This window comes from Mollisia scopiformis, assembly GCF_001500285.1.
Source record: "Mollisia scopiformis unplaced genomic scaffold LY89scaffold_6, whole genome shotgun sequence".
NCBI lineage: Eukaryota > Fungi > Ascomycota > Leotiomycetes > Helotiales > Mollisiaceae > Mollisia > Mollisia scopiformis.
The window spans coordinates 22,246-39,124 of NW_017263586.1; the positions used below are offsets into that span (position 1 = coordinate 22,246).

The 16,879-nt window shown below is 48.8% G+C and overlaps 7 protein-coding genes across 7 annotated transcripts; 4 read left to right on the forward strand and 3 right to left on the reverse strand.

Moving 5' to 3' along the window:
* Window positions 1-77: 77 nt before the first annotated feature.
* Window positions 78-2,098, reverse strand: LY89DRAFT_437355 (uncharacterized protein). Its single transcript, XM_018207521.1, has 2 exons — window positions 1,598-2,098; window positions 78-1,547 (listed from the first exon to the last, which is right to left on the reverse strand). Exons 1-2 carry the CDS (start codon window positions 1,996-1,998, stop codon window positions 272-274), a joined length of 1,677 nt encoding a protein of 558 aa, XP_018074591.1. The 5' UTR covers window positions 1,999-2,098; the 3' UTR covers window positions 78-271.
* On the reverse strand, window positions 2,099-3,198 carry LY89DRAFT_437354 (uncharacterized protein). Its single transcript, XM_018207520.1, has one exon. The coding sequence runs from the start codon at window positions 2,754-2,756 to the stop codon at window positions 2,199-2,201; it is 558 nt and encodes a 185-aa protein (XP_018074592.1). The 5' UTR covers window positions 2,757-3,198; the 3' UTR covers window positions 2,099-2,198.
* A 1,153-nt stretch (window positions 3,199-4,351) lies between these two features.
* LY89DRAFT_579242 (uncharacterized protein) lies at window positions 4,352-5,214 on the forward strand (the record flags this gene model as incomplete). The annotated part of the gene is made up of 2 exons (XM_018208992.1): window positions 4,352-4,662; window positions 4,719-5,214. 2 exons carry the CDS (start codon window positions 4,352-4,354, stop codon window positions 5,212-5,214), a joined length of 807 nt encoding a protein of 268 aa, XP_018074593.1.
* A 2,197-nt stretch (window positions 5,215-7,411) lies between these two features.
* On the forward strand, window positions 7,412-9,852 carry LY89DRAFT_694942 (glucose-methanol-choline oxidoreductase-like protein; the record flags this gene model as incomplete). Its single annotated transcript, XM_018216738.1, has 10 exons — window positions 7,412-7,446; window positions 7,495-7,783; window positions 7,920-8,046; window positions 8,102-8,436; window positions 8,502-8,743; window positions 8,857-8,986; window positions 9,045-9,220; window positions 9,375-9,489; window positions 9,538-9,698; window positions 9,747-9,852. The coding sequence occupies 10 exons, from the start codon at window positions 7,412-7,414 to the stop codon at window positions 9,850-9,852; spliced, it is 1,716 nt and encodes a 571-aa protein (XP_018074594.1).
* Window positions 9,853-11,070: 1,218 nt separating this feature from the next.
* On the forward strand, window positions 11,071-12,071 carry LY89DRAFT_559457 (uncharacterized protein; the record flags this gene model as incomplete). The annotated part of the gene is made up of 2 exons (XM_018208436.1): window positions 11,071-11,686; window positions 11,734-12,071. Coding segments are annotated over 2 exons (954 nt in total), but the record flags the coding sequence as incomplete, so codon positions are not given.
* A 1,177-nt stretch (window positions 12,072-13,248) lies between these two features.
* LY89DRAFT_682009 (uncharacterized protein) lies at window positions 13,249-15,226 on the forward strand. The gene is made up of 7 exons (XM_018214418.1): window positions 13,249-13,357; window positions 13,409-13,911; window positions 14,041-14,094; window positions 14,239-14,265; window positions 14,317-14,498; window positions 14,552-14,805; window positions 15,139-15,226. The coding sequence occupies exons 1-6, from the start codon at window positions 13,262-13,264 to the stop codon at window positions 14,776-14,778; spliced, it is 1,089 nt and encodes a 362-aa protein (XP_018074596.1). The 5' UTR covers window positions 13,249-13,261; the 3' UTR covers window positions 14,779-14,805; window positions 15,139-15,226.
* Window positions 14,801-16,011, reverse strand: LY89DRAFT_730298 (uncharacterized protein; the record flags this gene model as incomplete). Its single annotated transcript, XM_018219460.1, has 4 exons — window positions 14,801-14,868; window positions 14,920-15,599; window positions 15,686-15,839; window positions 15,897-16,011. The coding sequence occupies 4 exons, from the start codon at window positions 16,009-16,011 to the stop codon at window positions 14,801-14,803; spliced, it is 1,017 nt and encodes a 338-aa protein (XP_018074597.1).
* Between the last annotated feature and the right edge of the window lie 868 nt (window positions 16,012-16,879).

A 16,879-nucleotide genomic window follows, 5' to 3' on the forward strand; every position in this document is an offset into this window, starting at 1 on the left:
CTGGGAGCCAGGGGACCATGAAGGCAAAGAGAACAGAAAATTACGCGTATCTTGAATGGCATAATTACAATACGAATCAGCGAGCAAGCGGAACTACTAGCCAAAGACAAGAGTTTTGAAGATTTATTCGTGCATCATCCATTGATTGCGGACGTATATGATTCTATCCAAATGCCCTAATCCTAGACTCCATATTTGCAGGCACGATTGTACACATACAACTCCCGAAACCGCTTCAATGACGCCAGCAATGCTATCCAAACTACTAACACTAATCAGAAACATTCCCATCTTGAGGCTCTGCGGCCGCTCTTCGAGTTATCTCGGAGGTATTGCCTGTCGTCCAATCATCCGTTCCATCCGTACCATCGTCTCGGATGAGTTCTAACAAAACTTGGGTATTGCGTTTGATATCCTGAGGCCGATCAACTATTTTTCGTTCCAAAATCAATGCTTCCGCTGTATGCATCCATATATTGGACAAGTGCTGAAGATCGGGGAGCACCAACCGAAGTTGGTCACGTGTAAGAGGGCTCATGGGAGGACCTGCAGCTAAGCTGCTGTGGAAGACGAGGTTGTCGGTCGAATGCCTTCGTCGAGAAGCCTGGCAGGAAGGTTTGACACAAAACCATTCATTGCAGCTAGTCAGATCATGGCCAGCTGCAACTTCTGAATTTGCTGCTTCAATAACTGGGTTGGCCTTTTTTCGGCCCAAGTGTGTGATCTTCTGAAGAGACATCTTGGACTTCGCTGGTGCCTCGATTGGGCTTCTTGTAACAAACCCGTACCATGTGTCCACAGCTGCACGCCTCGCGTTGTATCCTTTCGTTTCCCAAAACCTTTGGGCCTGGCGCAGTCCCCCCACTGCTAGGATGGTAGCATAGACTTCGTCAGGTGGCCGATCCTTGAGGTATCCTTTCAGTGACCTTTCCAGTCGTCCAGCATAAGAAGGCGGCCTTAGTCGTCGAGAAAAAGACGAGACCACGAGGGGGAACACTTGATGAACCTTCAAAAGTGTTTGATCATCATACATTTCCATAACCTGGGTTTCAATTGGATTGAGTGTAAATGGCTGATGGCTCAAGGGGAGACCATTGGACATCAGTAGTTGGACGTGAAGATTACGATATGTTTCGAAGAAATGAAAAAGAGTAAACACGAGTGGCATCAGCCTTTGCCGCATCCGCCGATGTTGAGGCTCAAACTCCAGTCGTTGGGCCTCCGTGGTCCGTAAGAATATCTCTTTTGTGGCTTGAGATGCGATCATGGTAGATAGCTTCAGCGCCACATGTAAGCGGTGCCAGATACTGCATAGGTAATGAAGATTGATCTCGGTAGGATCCGGTAAGGGGTATAATCGCAAAGCATATGAAGGAAGGCTATGAGAAACATGATATCGAGCTATCGGAGACTCGTTGAGAGTTACTATAGTATGAAATGACTTCGACACCAATCGTAAGGTGAGGATGGTATGGATCGGAAGGGGTGAAATTATCTGGGCTTGGAGTTCAGTCGGTAAGGCGAGGAAAAGATCACACAAGCTTAAACTGTAGAGGATCAGTGTGGATTCGGGCGCTTGTAACATCAGGGTACATACTTCGGGGGCGCGCTTGGGTCCTCTGCGAGGATTTGTTCATGATGCTCAACAATTGAAGGGGTCTTGTGTATGACATTGACCTTTGAGCTCAAGCGGCCAAATGAACCGGTAAAGCTAGGCCGTCGTTGCGTTCGCAAAGCCGTGAGGTCATGACCAAGAGATCGTTTCTTCTGGTCACTCGGTCGAAGAGTAAGAGGAGGAAGTTCGTTGTCCAGTGACCGTTGTCGTCCTAACGGTAGAGTGAAGGTAGGGCCTTGCAATGGGGGTAGTGGAGGTGCATTTGCTGGTGTTGCGGGAGTTGCTGAGGATAAAGACGACGCGCTCTCCGCATTCTCATTGAGCTGTCTTAATTTACTGAAATATCGCTCCGAGGCGAATTCAGTGATGTGGAGAGGATCCATGATGTCCTGCGTTTGGCGGTTATGCCATCCGGTCGCAGAGATGAAAAGAGGTGTAATTGGTAAAGCATATCAGAATCCGAGGCGTTGACGGACTTCAGAAGGGAACGCTCAACGTTGCGCAGAGGGCAAGGAGGAATTGAGAATCGTGGTCGTACGTTTGATGCTTATGCATCATTGAACTGCCGGCTACACGGCCAAAGTCAAACGGAGAAGGAGACGATGGCGGCTTGCCCCAAACTTAGATTAGGATCTCCAGGCCCATGAGCAGAGAACGAGGACGGGCGGTCGCTGTGGTGGTGAAGTGTCAGGGCGAGGGAGTTTGAATCGTCAAAGCGTGTGACTTCGGATTCGAAGGGGAGGAAGATGCGAGAGTAATGGGGAGCAATGCAAACGCGATCGAATTCAGGCGGGATGCTCAATGGGCCCTGGGGGGTATCTGACCAGGTCGACGACAGCGTCCGGGAAGTGCGCGGATTCGTAAGGGGTCGAGGAGTGCGAATGTCTGAATGCTGCGTGAGGACTCTTGGAGGTCGTCGAGATGGGTCGAAGTCGTGGGGGAGTAGAGGAGAAGGCAGTACAGACTTCGCAGACTCGTTCTGGTGGTGGTGGTCGTGGTAGTTTGGACGATGGGATGGATGGTGGATGGTGGATGGTGGAGTGGAACGGAATTGGGGTGGGCGAAGAAGGAGCGCACGGCGATTGGATAAGAGTAGGCCCGAATAGCGAGAAAAGTAGCCTCCCGGCAAATACATTCTCATGGGTAAATACAGGACCTACAGGACCTACAGGACCAGAGGGGGGAAGAAAGGCCCAGAGGCCAGAGGCATTGTGGATCTATCAGACAGGAACCGCCGAGTCTCTTTGAGTCTGAGTGTGAGTGTGAGTCCTCGTACAGTACAGCCACGAACTGAACCTCGACAGCCAGAGCTAGAGCCAGCGACCGTCCGTCAGTTAGTTGGTGATCCACCCTCACGATCACCCTCACGATCACGGTCAAATCACCAGACAGATAGATACTGACATACATACGGTACTGTACCCAACTCTCCTCCCTCTTCTTCTTTCCTCTCCGCCTTACTTTAATCTCTCCTCTGGCGGGCATGGGATGGTGAGTTCTGGTATAGCATCACTTGGAGGGATTTTGCCGGTGAAGCCTGGACAATCGAAATGTTCCACGCCTCGAAGTCTCGACGATCCATAGCACCTCTCCCAGAACCAGAACCCTCACGTTCTCTCTACATCTACAGGATGCCTTCGTGTGAAAATCCCAGGTCAACGACATGATTCTCCCAATCTCCCCCGCAGATCCTAGATCTGATGCTGGAGTACTGTAAATAACCACATCTCATCTCATATGCTGATCTCGCAGAGTCTAATAACATGTTCATGATCGTCGCAACGCTGAACAGTAATCTGCGTCTACCGGCGGGAGTAGTCACCCCGGGACTGCCATGGAGCTCATCTCAGCATGTTGTCGCCCCATCCCATCCCATCCCATCCCAAGGAGCCTCCTAGCTAAGTAGCAAGTACTTCGTAGATCACCTCCGCCGCATCACGGAGAATTTGCGCTGCCGTCAGGGTCCCAGACGTCCAGTCGAATCCGTCCCGATCCCAACCACAATCATATCTATATCTATCCTCGCTATCCATCTTCCACTTGGGTCTGAATAATGAGTTGGCACGGTGCGCTGCGAGCAGGACCAGGCTTCATTTCCCGCGATGGTGTTTTGGTAGTGATCATCGCGGAATCGGGCCGAGGATGCTGTAATCGCTCCGAGAGTAATTCCAGGCCATGCCAGGCTCGTTTCTGAGGGTCAACACTCACGTACCGTACTCGTACGTTTCTGCACGGTAGACCGGTACGTAGTAGCAAAGGCAGGCCAGGTTGGGTCTGGGGGGAAAGTGTCAGCAATTCAACTCTGCTGTTGTTTCGCTCAAGCTGCGCACCGCAGCTACGAAGTACCGTATATGATTGTTCTGTAATCATGTATCATTAGCAGGAGCCGACCGTCGATGTTCTAGTTCTTCTCGTCTCTCTTTCTCTTTCTCTGGTCGAGCATGCAAGCTAGGCTGAGTGAGCTAAGCCGAAGCTGGACAATGTGGGGTTCAGATAGTCTAAATTCAAGTTCGCAACTCCGTACATTATCACCTCCTTCTACATCAACAACGTCGAATCAGCCTCCTCATTCCTCGTCGTCTTCGATAACAGAATAAATCCGTCTGTCCATCAATCACCGATGTCGAGAAGAAAGGGTCAGGCAGCCTGGACAAAGTATTCTTGATAATTCAACACTAATTCGAGGGAACCGGCGCCGCAACGTTCTTCCTTTCACCTTCTCTTCCTCGATTCAGCATGTCCTCTCCGTCACCAGCGTATGCACCATACGCATCCCACCGAAACTCTCAATCTTTCGACCCCAACACTCCGCCGGCGCCTCCGCCAAAACCGAGCAGTCAAGAGGTCAGTCGTCGCAGCACCCCAGCCGGCAGCCAACCCTTGCTCCCACCCCCGCCTCCACAGCAGCAGGAAGCGTTCGGCACTTATGGAAGCACTTCAGAAGATCAGCGGCCGATACAGCAAGCCCGACTTCATGAGGCAGCTCGTGCGCAGCAGCTTCAGGACCCTGGTGAACAATGGCTTCCAAAGGTTTTAGAGGATAAATCGTCCGTTGTAACGTTGCGGATTTGCCCACCGGGATGTGAGCTAACTATTTCTTAAGGAAGCACGATCTTGGCGACGTCCTAGCGAGACCTGAGCTTCTGGCTGCACTTGCACATTCGACCTCGACGGCTCATCCATCCATTGCTGCAACCCAGGAACCCTTACAAGCTGCCTTGCAAGACAACAATGCTCTCGCAACGCATCTTGTCGAGCTCGAGGGCAGACTCACTCATTTGAGGTCCTCAACGCAAGCCCAGCTACTGTCAATGCATGCTCTTGAACGACAGTGGCGGCAGAAACAGTCTGACATGGATCGCGCGCTAGCCCCATTTTCACCCTCCTCGTTGTACCAAAGGCTCAGTTCCGGTGTGCAAGAACAAGAGATGGTTTGCAGAGCACTGGAAGAAAGTTTCCTTGAAGGTGATGGAGGAGTAGCTCCAGAGAGAGAGGCTACGGAGTGGGTGCGAAGGTACCGCGATGCAAAGAAGATATACTATGCGCGCCAAGAGCGGAAAGAGAGGTGGGACGAAGGAAGAGTTGGAGGATGGCGATGAATGATATGCCAAATAGTTGACTCCGGCCTCTGATGAGAACAACGGGAGAAACTTTGACCGTCACGTTTTCAAAGGCCGTGGTACCCTACCTAGGTATACTCGACCGCTTCTCACTAGGTCTGAACTGGCAATGACTGGAAAGGGGAACCTGCCTCAGGACTTATCACTGCCGTGGTTGTGGTCTGGTGACGAAACCGAAGCATCAGCAATCGTAGCTTTCTAGCTATCGTTGCTTCTGCATGTAATTGAAGAGCCGAGTGTATCTTTTGCTTCACCTTACCAAGAGTTCAGGACCCCGCAAGTCACAGGTAGGTAGGTATGGATTGGTTTCTAGATTGATCTTCCAAATTAAGATATGTTTGAGAGGTGTGATAGTCCATATATCAGGGAGGAATATTGTTCAGTTGCCGCTCTTTCAAATTGTGTGGCTCTTCTCACCTTGAATGCCACACTTCAAAGTGCCTTGCAGTTTGTCGTCTCTTCAAACCTAACTCGCTAAGTGGCTACCTGTCATTAACTGCTGTTGGTTTGCTGCCATTTGTTGCGACTCTTATTTGAATTCGAGCTTAGGTACTTCAAATTGTAAGGGCGAATTGTGTAATCTGTCGAGGAATGCTTCAGCAAAAACTTCTCTATCGTTTCAATGCCTGTTCCATGAGACGCGAAGATCCTGATCAATTTGAGCCCTATTCTCTAGATGCGTTCCATTTCATTCTATACCAAGTGAGGTTCGGATTGTAGCTACAACAAGGGATCTTGGTTGGGGCTCCGAGAGCGAGCCATGGTCTCCAAATGATATATGAGACCTAAGCATGGTCAGAGTTCGGCAGTAATCTTGCGGCTCCACTTCCGAAGACGCAAGAAGTGCACTGACTACCTTCAATGGAGATATGGGAGCACAAGAGCTGTGGTAGGAGGAGACATATTTCTATGGCGATAAGTAGCAAATCTAAACGACGAGTCTAGGCTCAAGAGCCCTTTCCCGAGCGAGAAGTCTCCTCATTGCTTTTTCTCGCATGCTTCGCCCGCATCAGCTATGCGAGCTCTCAAACTTTTGTACAGATGGAAAAAGATCGCATACAATTACAAGGTGCACTGACTGGTACTGGTTTAGTTGATGCAATGTATCTAAGCCTTCATTGAAAGCATCAAGTCCCGTTCTATGTTAGGTGCAGTATTTTCGCATTCTCCGCATGCTGGCTCGACTTTAACACCATGACTGACGGACTAGCTTCTCAAATGCCAAATCCTAGCAATGATATGGAGAAATCAGGGAATGCACACAGTCTCTGTTTGGAACAAAGGTCTCGTCAAGAGGTAGATTGACAAATCTGCAGGAGTCTTGGTCTGAGGTCCAGATGTACGTTCTTGGATCTAGGTAAACCATCCTTCCTCAAATGAAGTCTTGATGGAGAGAAGGTGAATTCACACCTCTCTAGGAGATTGAGAACTCTGTGATCCAACCTCCCTAGGAACTACAATTGATGTTGTCGGATCTTGAAAAGCAATGCCATCGTGACCGATGCATGGAGAACAGCCCTACTGTACCCGTGCGCAGATGCCGGAACCCCAGCGTACATCCCTCGGCTTTTCCAGCTTCGTCAATGGCGAATAATTGTGTTTGGAAAGAACTTCTGATTGGCCACGCATGCGGCTAACCATTGGAGCTGGGGCCGCACTAGGTCCATCCCAAAATTGCCCCGCATTCCCACGCTTTGATTCCGCACTTCTCCACGACTATAGGACTGTTGATAAAATATAACATCTTGAATAGTCTCGAAGGAGTGTCCCCCAAGATCCAGCATTTATTTACTAAGCTGCTCAAGGATCAGCTTTTTGCATCGAATTCACAATCCACGTGACCTTTCTTTGGGGTCCCAAGAAGAGCAAACTCCAGATCGGGTTGGCGTCGGGTAGGGTATCTGGAGGGTATTCGAAGAAGGGTGCGGCTTTGGAGTGGTAAGATCATATGCAAGTGTGCTGACTGTTGCAAGAGGTGCCTCGACGTACAGTTCAGCGTGCAGGCTTCTTTCGGCGAGAGAGTGGGGCGATACCAGGAGTGAACATTTAAAACACATCTTCTATATAGCTCACGAGCTTGTTGTTCTCTGCAAATATCTCTTCCGCCAGTTTATCAGCGAGACCTAAGTTGGGAGATACTATCGCACGAATTGAAGCTAGACTTGTATAGTTTATAATGTTTTCTGAGTTTGATTTTATAATCGTCGGAGCGTCAGTATTCCCCTACCATCCAAGTCCATTGTACTCACCTGGGACCAGCGGTGCTTCTGGGTGTGTCATCGCCGCCAGATTGGCTCAATCCGAGAAGAAACCGTCCGTACTCCTCCTGGAAGCAGGCGGCAAAAACGACGATGCCTCCTATCGTGTTCCTGCCGACCGCTTTGCGCTGGCATTCAGAGAGCCTTCGCTCAACTGGGGGTATAAAACTGTTCCCCAGCAGCATCTCAAGAGACAAGAAATCGACTATTCTCGAGGTAAGGGTCTCGGAGGCAGTACTGCTATCAATTTCTCCTGCTGGGTGATTGGTCCTGATGAGGACTACAATGAGGTATGCCGAGAAACTCTCTGTCCATCTGTCCACACTTCCTCGCTACCGCCAAGAGCTCTTTCGGGCCGTGGTCGCTTTCCCTTCTCCCTTACTCGCTTTTGTCCCTTGAGAGATGACAAATACTAAGTTCATTTAGTGGGCGAGAAAGGTTGGCGACGATGCTTGGAATTGGACGAACGTGAAGCAGAGATTGAAGAAGATTGAGAGCTATCACGTCGAGGTACCTGCAGAACATCGGAAGTTTGTCAATCCCAAAGCAGAAGGTTGTTCCTTAAAACAGTGCAGAACTTCGAAGCAAAAGCTAAGAGATCCACATAGATCATGGAACGACTGGGCCGATCCACTTATCCTATGCAGATCCATGGGAGAAGGGAATGGCCGATGTTTTTGAAGCGGCTCAAGAGGTCGGCATGGACGTGAACCTCGATGTCAACTCCGGAAACCCGATCGGCATGGGAATGGGGGCTGGTTGTGTTTACGACGGGGAAAGGACAACTGCTGCTGATTATTTAAAAAATGCGCCCCCAAACCTCAATATCATGGTAAACTCGCCAGCAGCAGAGATTATCTTCTCAGGCAACAGAGCCACTGGTATCAGAACTATCGACGGCAGAGCGTTTTCTGCCCGATATGACGTTATCCTTTCACTTGGGGTAAGTAGTTTTACTCATTGACTCAGCTGCTAGCATGTTGAAATCTTGAGCTGATATAGATACAGGCTCTCAATACACCACAACTGCTGATGCTGTCTGGGATTGGACCCGCCAAAGAACTGGAAAAACACGGCATACCAATAAAGATCGAAGCTCCAGAGATTGGTCAAAATCTGCAAGATCATTGTTTCTCAACCGCAACGCTTCTTCGCAATCCAGGCACCGATGACCGCTCAACGTTTGAGGCAAATTCAGAAGCAGCAAGAGCACAATATCAAAAGGACAAGTCAGGTCTTATGCGTACTATGTAAGTGATAAGTGGGCCCAACAATTCTGCTTCCTCGAAAATCATGCATCCTATCATCGCCATATGTTGCTTTGTGCAATGTATCGAAACCGTTGACAACTGACGACTTTCAGGTACTGTGGCGTACCTATGGGCTGGTTCAAAAATGACCGGGTCTTAGCATCTGATGAATTCAAATCACTTGACGAGAATATCCAAGAACATATAAAGAAGCCCACGGTCCCGATCTTCGAAGTAGCCACGGTGGGCAACTCCTGAGAAACTAAAAACCTAATGCTCGATGACTGACCGGATACTATAGCATACTCCGCCTCTATATGTCGGAGATTACGATTTAAAACCAACAGACAGCTACCTCACGGCATTATCATTCGTGATGAACCCGCAATCGACAGGAGAAGTAACATTGAACTCAGCCGACCCGTCGGATGCCCCAAAGGTCGATCCAAATCTGCTGTCGCATCCATTCGACAGACGGTACGTGACTTCTTCAGTTCTTCAGAGCTCAAATTCCCTCTTTAAGATATCTCAAGACTCCCACGCACTACATGACTTCAGTGCAGGCAAATGATTGTCGAAATCCTCCCTTGTTGTTCCGAAAACGATACTGACTCGGAGATGTAAATTCCAGAGTGATGATAGAGGCTATGCGCCAAACACTGGATTATTTAGAGGCTCCCGCCTTCAACAAATCCACGATTAAGATGATCGGCTGTCCAAAGAGTCGTTCGGATGATGATATTTGGGTTCGTGGACATAAATCAGATCGAATTTGCGTGGCTGACAAGCAATAGGATCACTGTGCTGGAGATCTTTTCTCCTCGTGGCACATGTGTAGCACTGTCCGAATGGGCCGGAGAGACGACAAAGGTGCTTGTGTCGATCCAGACTTCCGATTGCGAGGAGCCCAGAATCTGCGAATTGTCGATCTAAGTGTTCTTCCATTGTTACCAAAGTGAGGTGTAACGCCGTTAAAGAAGATCAACAGCTGACTAGTTTGAAGTAACCATACACAGTCGACTGCTTATCTTGTGGGGGAGACTGCAGCAGAGAAGATGATCACGGAGTATGGGCTGGCTCATGAGGGCTTCTCACAAATTAAACTCTGATCTGGAACCAGCCAGGAGCTCGGGTCAACTTTGTCGTCGTATATAGCAGTTCTGCAAGCTAGCCAACAGAACCTCAGACAAGGAGTTAAGACAATATGTAGCAACGGATTGATTGAATGAATGACGAAATCAAGTCATCAACAACACCTATTGCATTGACTTTTCAAGAGTTCAACAAGGTCGTATCCCGCTTCACCGACACTTCACTTCTGAGCTTGCATCTTACTTGCCCAGAGGACGTCCCACGCACGCTTAGTAACCACATGGTCTCCTTGGGAGCAGCGATGATTGAAGCTGACATGACTCTCCATCAGCATTATGTCCGATGGGGCAATAAGAGTTCAAATGAGAAAATGTTCAATACACACCAAAGCCACATCTTGCCACATTGCGCGTCAGGCCATCAAAATGTGATACTCGATGCACTTGATAGCCAACACAGCGGCCAACCAGTAAGAGGATAGAAAGCCTTACGGGACTGCTCTCTCAGTATAAGCAAAAGGTTTGCATCCTCCAGATGGGGGCGCTGTAATATTTCTTGTTAGTATCACGGTCCGATGAATGTTTCAAACAGTAGGCAAAGTGGATCGTATTCTTAACGAACGTGCATTGTCTTTTGGACGACTTGAGACTGCATTTCTGGCTGCAGAACTGGATTTTATAGTTTTATCATCGGTCGAATGCCGACGGGGTTTCCACCCTTGCCGACGCTGCGTACCCCTTTTCTATTTTAAGCATCGTCAGCCTCTACCCTGAACTCTCGCCCATCTTCCGGGTCGTGCTTCTATTGGGCATTTTCAGGCCTTTGTCTGCAGCGGGTCTGCTGCGTAGCAGTATCGTGATCCAATGCCAGACCACAAAGAGACAACCCTTTCTTCGTCCTACAGAGAGAGAGAGAGGTGATAGATATATCAATCATCACGTTATCTACTCGTGGCTTAGCTCTACAGGCAGCCTCCTCTACCACCAGTCCTCTACCTCCCTGTTCCTTCATTAACCCGAATCACCGAACGATTTCCTCTAATCTAGCCTGAAAGGCTGGATTGCGCCCATCCCACTACGCTCATATTCTGGCTCTCTGCATGGGACCGACGACGCCCTGAAAGCTAAAACGCTGCATACCGACGGACCATGGCAGAGCCATCTCCTCGAAGACTCGATTTCGAACCAGACACTGTCACCCTGACAGATGCCACCACACGCGATCAAGCTCCCGCTCTATCATCATCCAGCGCTCTTGCTCGCTTTGAATTCGAGTCCGGCAGAGGCAATGAGGGGACTAAGATTCTCATGGTAGAATGGTCTGATGACGACGCAGATGGGCCAGCCAATATGGGGGACTGGGAAGTGTCCTGGGAAGGGAAAACAACGGTCCTCTCCGCAAAAGATGGAGCTGAAGGCAAGCTACATCGGATATACTTTCTGCTGGCACCTTCGGCACCCGTACCGCGCATAGTGAAGTTGTCGCAAACAGGAGGCAAGTCTATGCAAACAAACCCATTACCAGCTCTCTTCCCACCAGAGCTAGGCATAAGTGCGACCACGCAGGGCCGAAAAGGAGTCCTCCATACGGTGTGGGCCAAAAAGCGACTCTCTGTTCTCCAGAGGGAGATCGAGTTGGAGATGAAGAATGGAGAAGGAGTCGGCTTGGAAATGGCCATGCAGGAAAAGGAGTGGATAGAGGAGAACTTCGGGGTTGGTCAAAGAAGTGTGTCCGACTTGCAACATGCAACATCACCAACAAGCCCAAAATCTCCAGGTGGTGGCAGGTTATCGGAAAAGTTGAAAGGCTTGAAATTAGGGACCAGCGCATTAGAGCTCACTGCACCGTCAGGTATGTTCAGACCTATCGTCACTATGGCTAAGCTCAGATTATAATAGAGCAAACAACATCTGGATTTGGCAATCGTTCAAATAATCCATTGTCTCCGGACCTTGGCGATGTTGCGGTTTCATCCTTCTCAATGTTCCATGGCAGCTCTCGACCATCTCGACCCGTTGCCCAGAATCCACCACTTCACCTTCTAGCCAGGCAACCCGGGCCGGCTCACAGCAATCGCATTGCATCTCTAGATGCCATGACTAGTGGTCAGCTTCCAGCTCGAGACGAATTGGAAACAGAAGATGAGCTATTCGCAGTGAAATTAAGTCCACGAAGCCCCGAAATGACAAAGAGTCCCTTCTCGTTCTCAACGAAAGACACAGTACCATGGCTCAAACATAATGAGTAACGACTGGTCTCTCTGGTGGTTTTCACGAGGTATGCGGTGTTTTTGATGGGGTCCAATATCGTTGTGGGGTCAAGAATTGCATGGACTTTACATGATACCAACACGAAGAAATAGGAACGTGCAATGGATCTTCTATCGTGTCGTTTCTTAGTGGAGCAAATGGATATATGGAGACAGGTTGAGTTGGAAATTAACTCTCGGTGCATTTCTCAGAAGATTGCACTCATAAGATTATTTGAATGCAGAATATAGAACTTGGCCTGTCCGAAAAGATCAGCCCTGTGCGACTTGATTTCAGGACAAGAAAGGAGAGAAAGAATAAACAAGGAAAGCCATGCGAGTTGTCGAGCTGATATATGTTTAGTGCTCGTCTCATGGGCAAGCATCCGCCCAAAACTTCAGCTCGGGGCTGCTCTTGCCTCAACCTCGGATGTCCAGATGCGAGTTGCTTGTTCGTGTCAGTTCGCAGGTTCTTCGCCCGTTGTTGACTTTGGTACCAAATGTAATAATGGATGTTCAATCCTCGGCTCTAGATTATTAGGTTCGATCTTAGATCTTCAGAAGTATTATTGTTGTGCAGCTTCGCATCCACATGTGACCAGGTTGGCTCGGCTGCTGCCCCTCTTCTGTCTTACATGCGCATTCTACCTGTCAGACACACAAACGTTACAAACAACGAAATACAGCACAGTTGATAGCAGAGCGATCTTTTAGCTCTGATCCTCATTCACTAATCAATTCGTTCGCGGATCCATTTCTGTGCTGTGAGTCGCCGTTGCGAAGTGCGAGAAACAGCGGTACATTATTCCGGTCTGTGCCAACATCTCTACAGGCTTCCCGTACACAAATTAAAACATCAGAGCTGCCCGCAAAATGGTGCATCATAGCACGATAGTTTCCACGGGGGCATCTACATCCCAGTGGACGTCTGGATGGGCTCCCTATACTATGTCAGCAATCCTGGGATACGTGGTGCTTTGCTCCCTTCTCCGATATCAAGTAAGCAGCGAAGTTCTTTGTTCTCAGTCCTCGTTAGTTGTCGCCTTGTATTGCGTATCCGAAGACGTTTCTGTCTTCTTTTTGTCTTATTGCCAAGAGATGATTGACCTAACTCGCTGTAGCGTCGAGATGCAATGCATAAGAAATTCAACTTTCCAGACCGCAAGTCATTATCTTGGATGACAAACACCGATGCCCAGGCAATTCTTAATTATCTGGCGGAGCTTGAGTTCCCCAAGATCATGGAGACTTCCCTTCAATTTGCTCTGTTCAAGGAAAGTTTACAGCTCTTCGTTTCTGTGTGATGCTACTGATTCGGACAACAGACTTATGGTATTCCCACGATTTCTGGGTTACTCGTAGCTACGAAGGAGTTTAGTACCCCTGAGAACGCCAGCAAGAGGTATGCTGATACGACTGTCTTGATCTCGGAGTTCACAAGCCATCATCCCAAATCCGAACGTGTAATCAAGGCCATTGCGAGGATGAATTATATTCACAGTATGTATCAGAAGTCGGGCAAGATAAGTAACGAAGATCTCTTGTATACTTTGAGTGTGTTCGTAACGGAACCGATTACATGGGTGGAGAAGTATGAATGGCGTCCATTTACGGAAATGGAAATTTGCGCTGTCGGAACGTTCTGGAAAAGCATCGGCGATGCTATGGGTATTCAGTATAAGGGCCAGCTTGCACGCTCTGAGTGGGTTGATGGTCTAGAGTTTGTTGAGGACATCCAGAACTGGGCAGAATCGTATGAGGTTCGATACATGGTGCCCGCACCTTCTAACAAAACTACCGCCGATGAACTAGTCCCTCTACTCCTATTGTAAGTGTTTGTGCCTTCCGCCCTCCAGCAAGCGTTTCGACTGCTAGGCAGAGACCTTAATTACCTCCTGTCTTTTCGATATCGTACCAGGTTCATGAACGATTCGAGACTCTGCTTACTTCTTGAAAGTTATGTACCAAGGCGTTTCAAACCGGCAGCGTCACATATCGTTGGCGTTCTTATGTGAGTTTCAAGTTCTCGAGACCCTTCTTCCTACCCATCTCTACAGCTGTCCTCTAGATTGAGCCCAGTGCAATTTTACGATATCCCTGCCTAATCCGCAGATGTGTGAAAGGTGTTTACTAACTCTGAGATCTTACTCTACAGGGGAGATAGGCTAAGGGCTGCAATGAGGTAGGTATGCCTTGTCTATACATAAAGATGTTTCTGACGGACGAACTCAAGTTTCCCAACTCCTCCAAGAGCTTACTTCAACTTGGCTCACGTCATGTTCGAGAGTCGTCGATATTGTTTACGTTATCTCTCCTTGCCAAGACCTACTTTCATGCGAGCGCGAGAGTTGGCTGATAAGCCAGACAAGACCGGACGGTATCATCTGGGTAAATATCTGGCGCACCCGTATTACAGTGAGTCGATGGTGCGAATGGTGCAACTTTTCCTCTACTGACATATACTGTAGACAAGCCAGGTCTCTTGAATAGGTGGGGTCCCGAAGCTTGGTTTGTTTGGTATATGGGCGGTGACGTTCCAGGATCCAATGGCAACCAGTATATTCCAGAAGGATACACATTCGAAGAAGTTGGCCCCAGACCCATGAAGAACAAGGGTTCGGAAGAGACAAAGGCATGGGAAGAAAAAATAAAAGCCGAAAGACCGGCAGGGTGTCCTTTTGCATTCGCGAGATGAATGACCACAACAATCTAGCTACTTATTGTACGTATCTCTTGCGTTGGATCACCCACTTCGGGTCCCACACCTGGCTGTCACAAGATTCAACTATTGCAATTAGTTTATGAAGCGCAGAGACAAGTCTTTGAATTTACTCACTTGCAACCTCATCCTCTGTATCACGCTCGACTTTCTTGATTTGCTTCGTCTCTTTCGCCTCTTTAGTCTCTTTCGTCTCCTCAATGCCTCTTGCCTCAGTCCGTCCCTTTCCGAGAGTGGTGGTTCCCTTCTCCTTCAAGCCACCACCAGCGAGCTTGACAGGTCTCTTTCCTGCTCGTGCTCCTTTGACTGGACGTACAATGACCTTCGTAACTTTAGGTTTCATTTGCACAACATCCGCATCGTCAACCCAATCTTCACCGGTACCGTCTTCTGTCTCTTCCGCCGATTCTCCACGTTCGTGAGCAACCATAGCTGCGATATAACTGTGTGTTTGGCTTGACGGAAATACGTCCGGGCAAGGAGGGCGTCCACGATAAGCCTCTGGTTTGAAGATCTGATAGCAATGGGCTAAGTTGGTTCGACCAGCTGAGTGCTCTTCAATGATACTATCGAAGCTGACTTGGCTCCGGTGAGAAGTTCGGCCCGACTCCTGGTTCGGAGGACTCGATGTATACGACGCGGACGGATTTACGAAAAGCAAGCCATGGAGTGATCCAGAGCCAAAGGCAGAACTTTGGCTTGGAGTTTCAGGGGCCTCGTCGAGTCGGTAACGATAGACTACGCCAAGATGTCTGTCCTTCCAAGGAGTCACCAAACTAGGTGTGGCTTCTCTGACGCTGCCAAACTTGTCAGAATGTGGTGCGAGGTGAGCTTCAGGAAGTTTGGGAAGGGGAAGTTGGAAGTAGCGCTCTGTGTTGCTTACCCTGAATAACGACCACCCACCGCGTCTGCCCAGGTGTCGTCTCCGGTATACTCGGGATCCAGTGTCTGGGAAAGCCTCTTTATCAATTTGGTGCTGCGTGCAAGCTCGATTCGGGAAGTGGCAGCAGGGCCGGCACAAAGCTCTACGAGTATGTCTGGTGAAGGTCAGCCGGTATTCTTTCGGTAGAAGACAATTGACAGGAATAACGCACCAAGTGTGTCTGTTGATACCGTGCAAAATCGTATGATTGGCGAGGCAATGCTCCTGAAGGTGTTGAATAACGGGCAAGGAAGCTGCTCGCTGCGAGACGCTCTTTTTCGAGCCATGATGTGGAGTCAATGTTTTAGAGGGCGCGCACAAGAGCCATTTGAAAGGAGTTATGCAGCAGTGTGAGGAGGCAATTGAGAAATAGTTGTGGTAGGAGGAGAATTGAGTGGAACAAGGTGGTGCTCTTCGGGTTGAGTTGCGAAAACATGATGCGACAGTAAAAGTGAATATGAAGATTGGGGCGAAGGCGAACGTGAAGGCGAAAGTAATGGTGAAAGTGAAGGTGAAGGTGAAGGTATTCATATCGACTCCTTATTTTGGACCCCATAGCCGTCCTGATGAACTTTTATTTTATGAGATTAAACTAAAGAGTCAACTTATTCTTTTTGCAAACTACGAAGAAATAGAGCCAGAGATCCATGGGGACTCGACAGGCCGGCTACGCTTATCTGCTTGCAAATGACCTAAGTTGAGCAGGACATACAGCATTTTTGATTTCTAGCAAGACTTTCGGTCTCGAAACTCTCGAAATCAAAGAGTGACACCCAATGTGAAGAGGCAGGGATATCTCTGTCTTCTTCCCTTGAGAAATGAATGGTATATGCAATAGAGAGGCGGAGTACCAACAAGAGGAAGGACATTCAGAAGGATTCTACATTTTCTCTCCTTGTGCACGATACATGTGGGCGTGAATAACATTCTAGGAGCCGAAGAAGCAGAAAGACCATCCGTAAAAGGATACTTCCATGCAAAACAAGCAATAGATAAGAACTAGGATACTAGGTGACAATGCAGTGATATGTACTTCACCGATGGTCTCTACGGCAGATCGCACGTTTGGGACTTAGATCCAAAACAAATGTGTACATGTAGCAGTCTGATGATGGTAACGAGTACTGGCCGGATCATGTTCAATAGCAGGGGATG

Coding starts and splice junctions, on each gene's coding strand:
- LY89DRAFT_437355 (XM_018207521.1), bottom strand. CDS start 1,998: ATGGATCCTCTCCACATCACTGAATTCGCCTCGGAGCGATATTTCAGT. Junction 1,548..1,597: donor GACCCAAGCGCGCCCCCGAA/GTATGTACCCTG, acceptor GATCCTCTACAG/TTTAAGCTTGTGTGATCTTT.
- LY89DRAFT_437354 (XM_018207520.1), bottom strand. CDS start 2,756: ATGAGAATGTATTTGCCGGGAGGCTACTTTTCTCGCTATTCGGGCCTA.
- LY89DRAFT_682009 (XM_018214418.1), top strand. CDS start 13,262: ATGACAAACACCGATGCCCAGGCAATTCTTAATTATCTGGCGGAGCTT. Junction 13,358..13,408: donor TTCAATTTGCTCTGTTCAAG/GAAAGTTTACAG, acceptor TTCGGACAACAG/ACTTATGGTATTCCCACGAT. Junction 14,499..14,551: donor TCTGGCGCACCCGTATTACA/GTGAGTCGATGG, acceptor CATATACTGTAG/ACAAGCCAGGTCTCTTGAAT.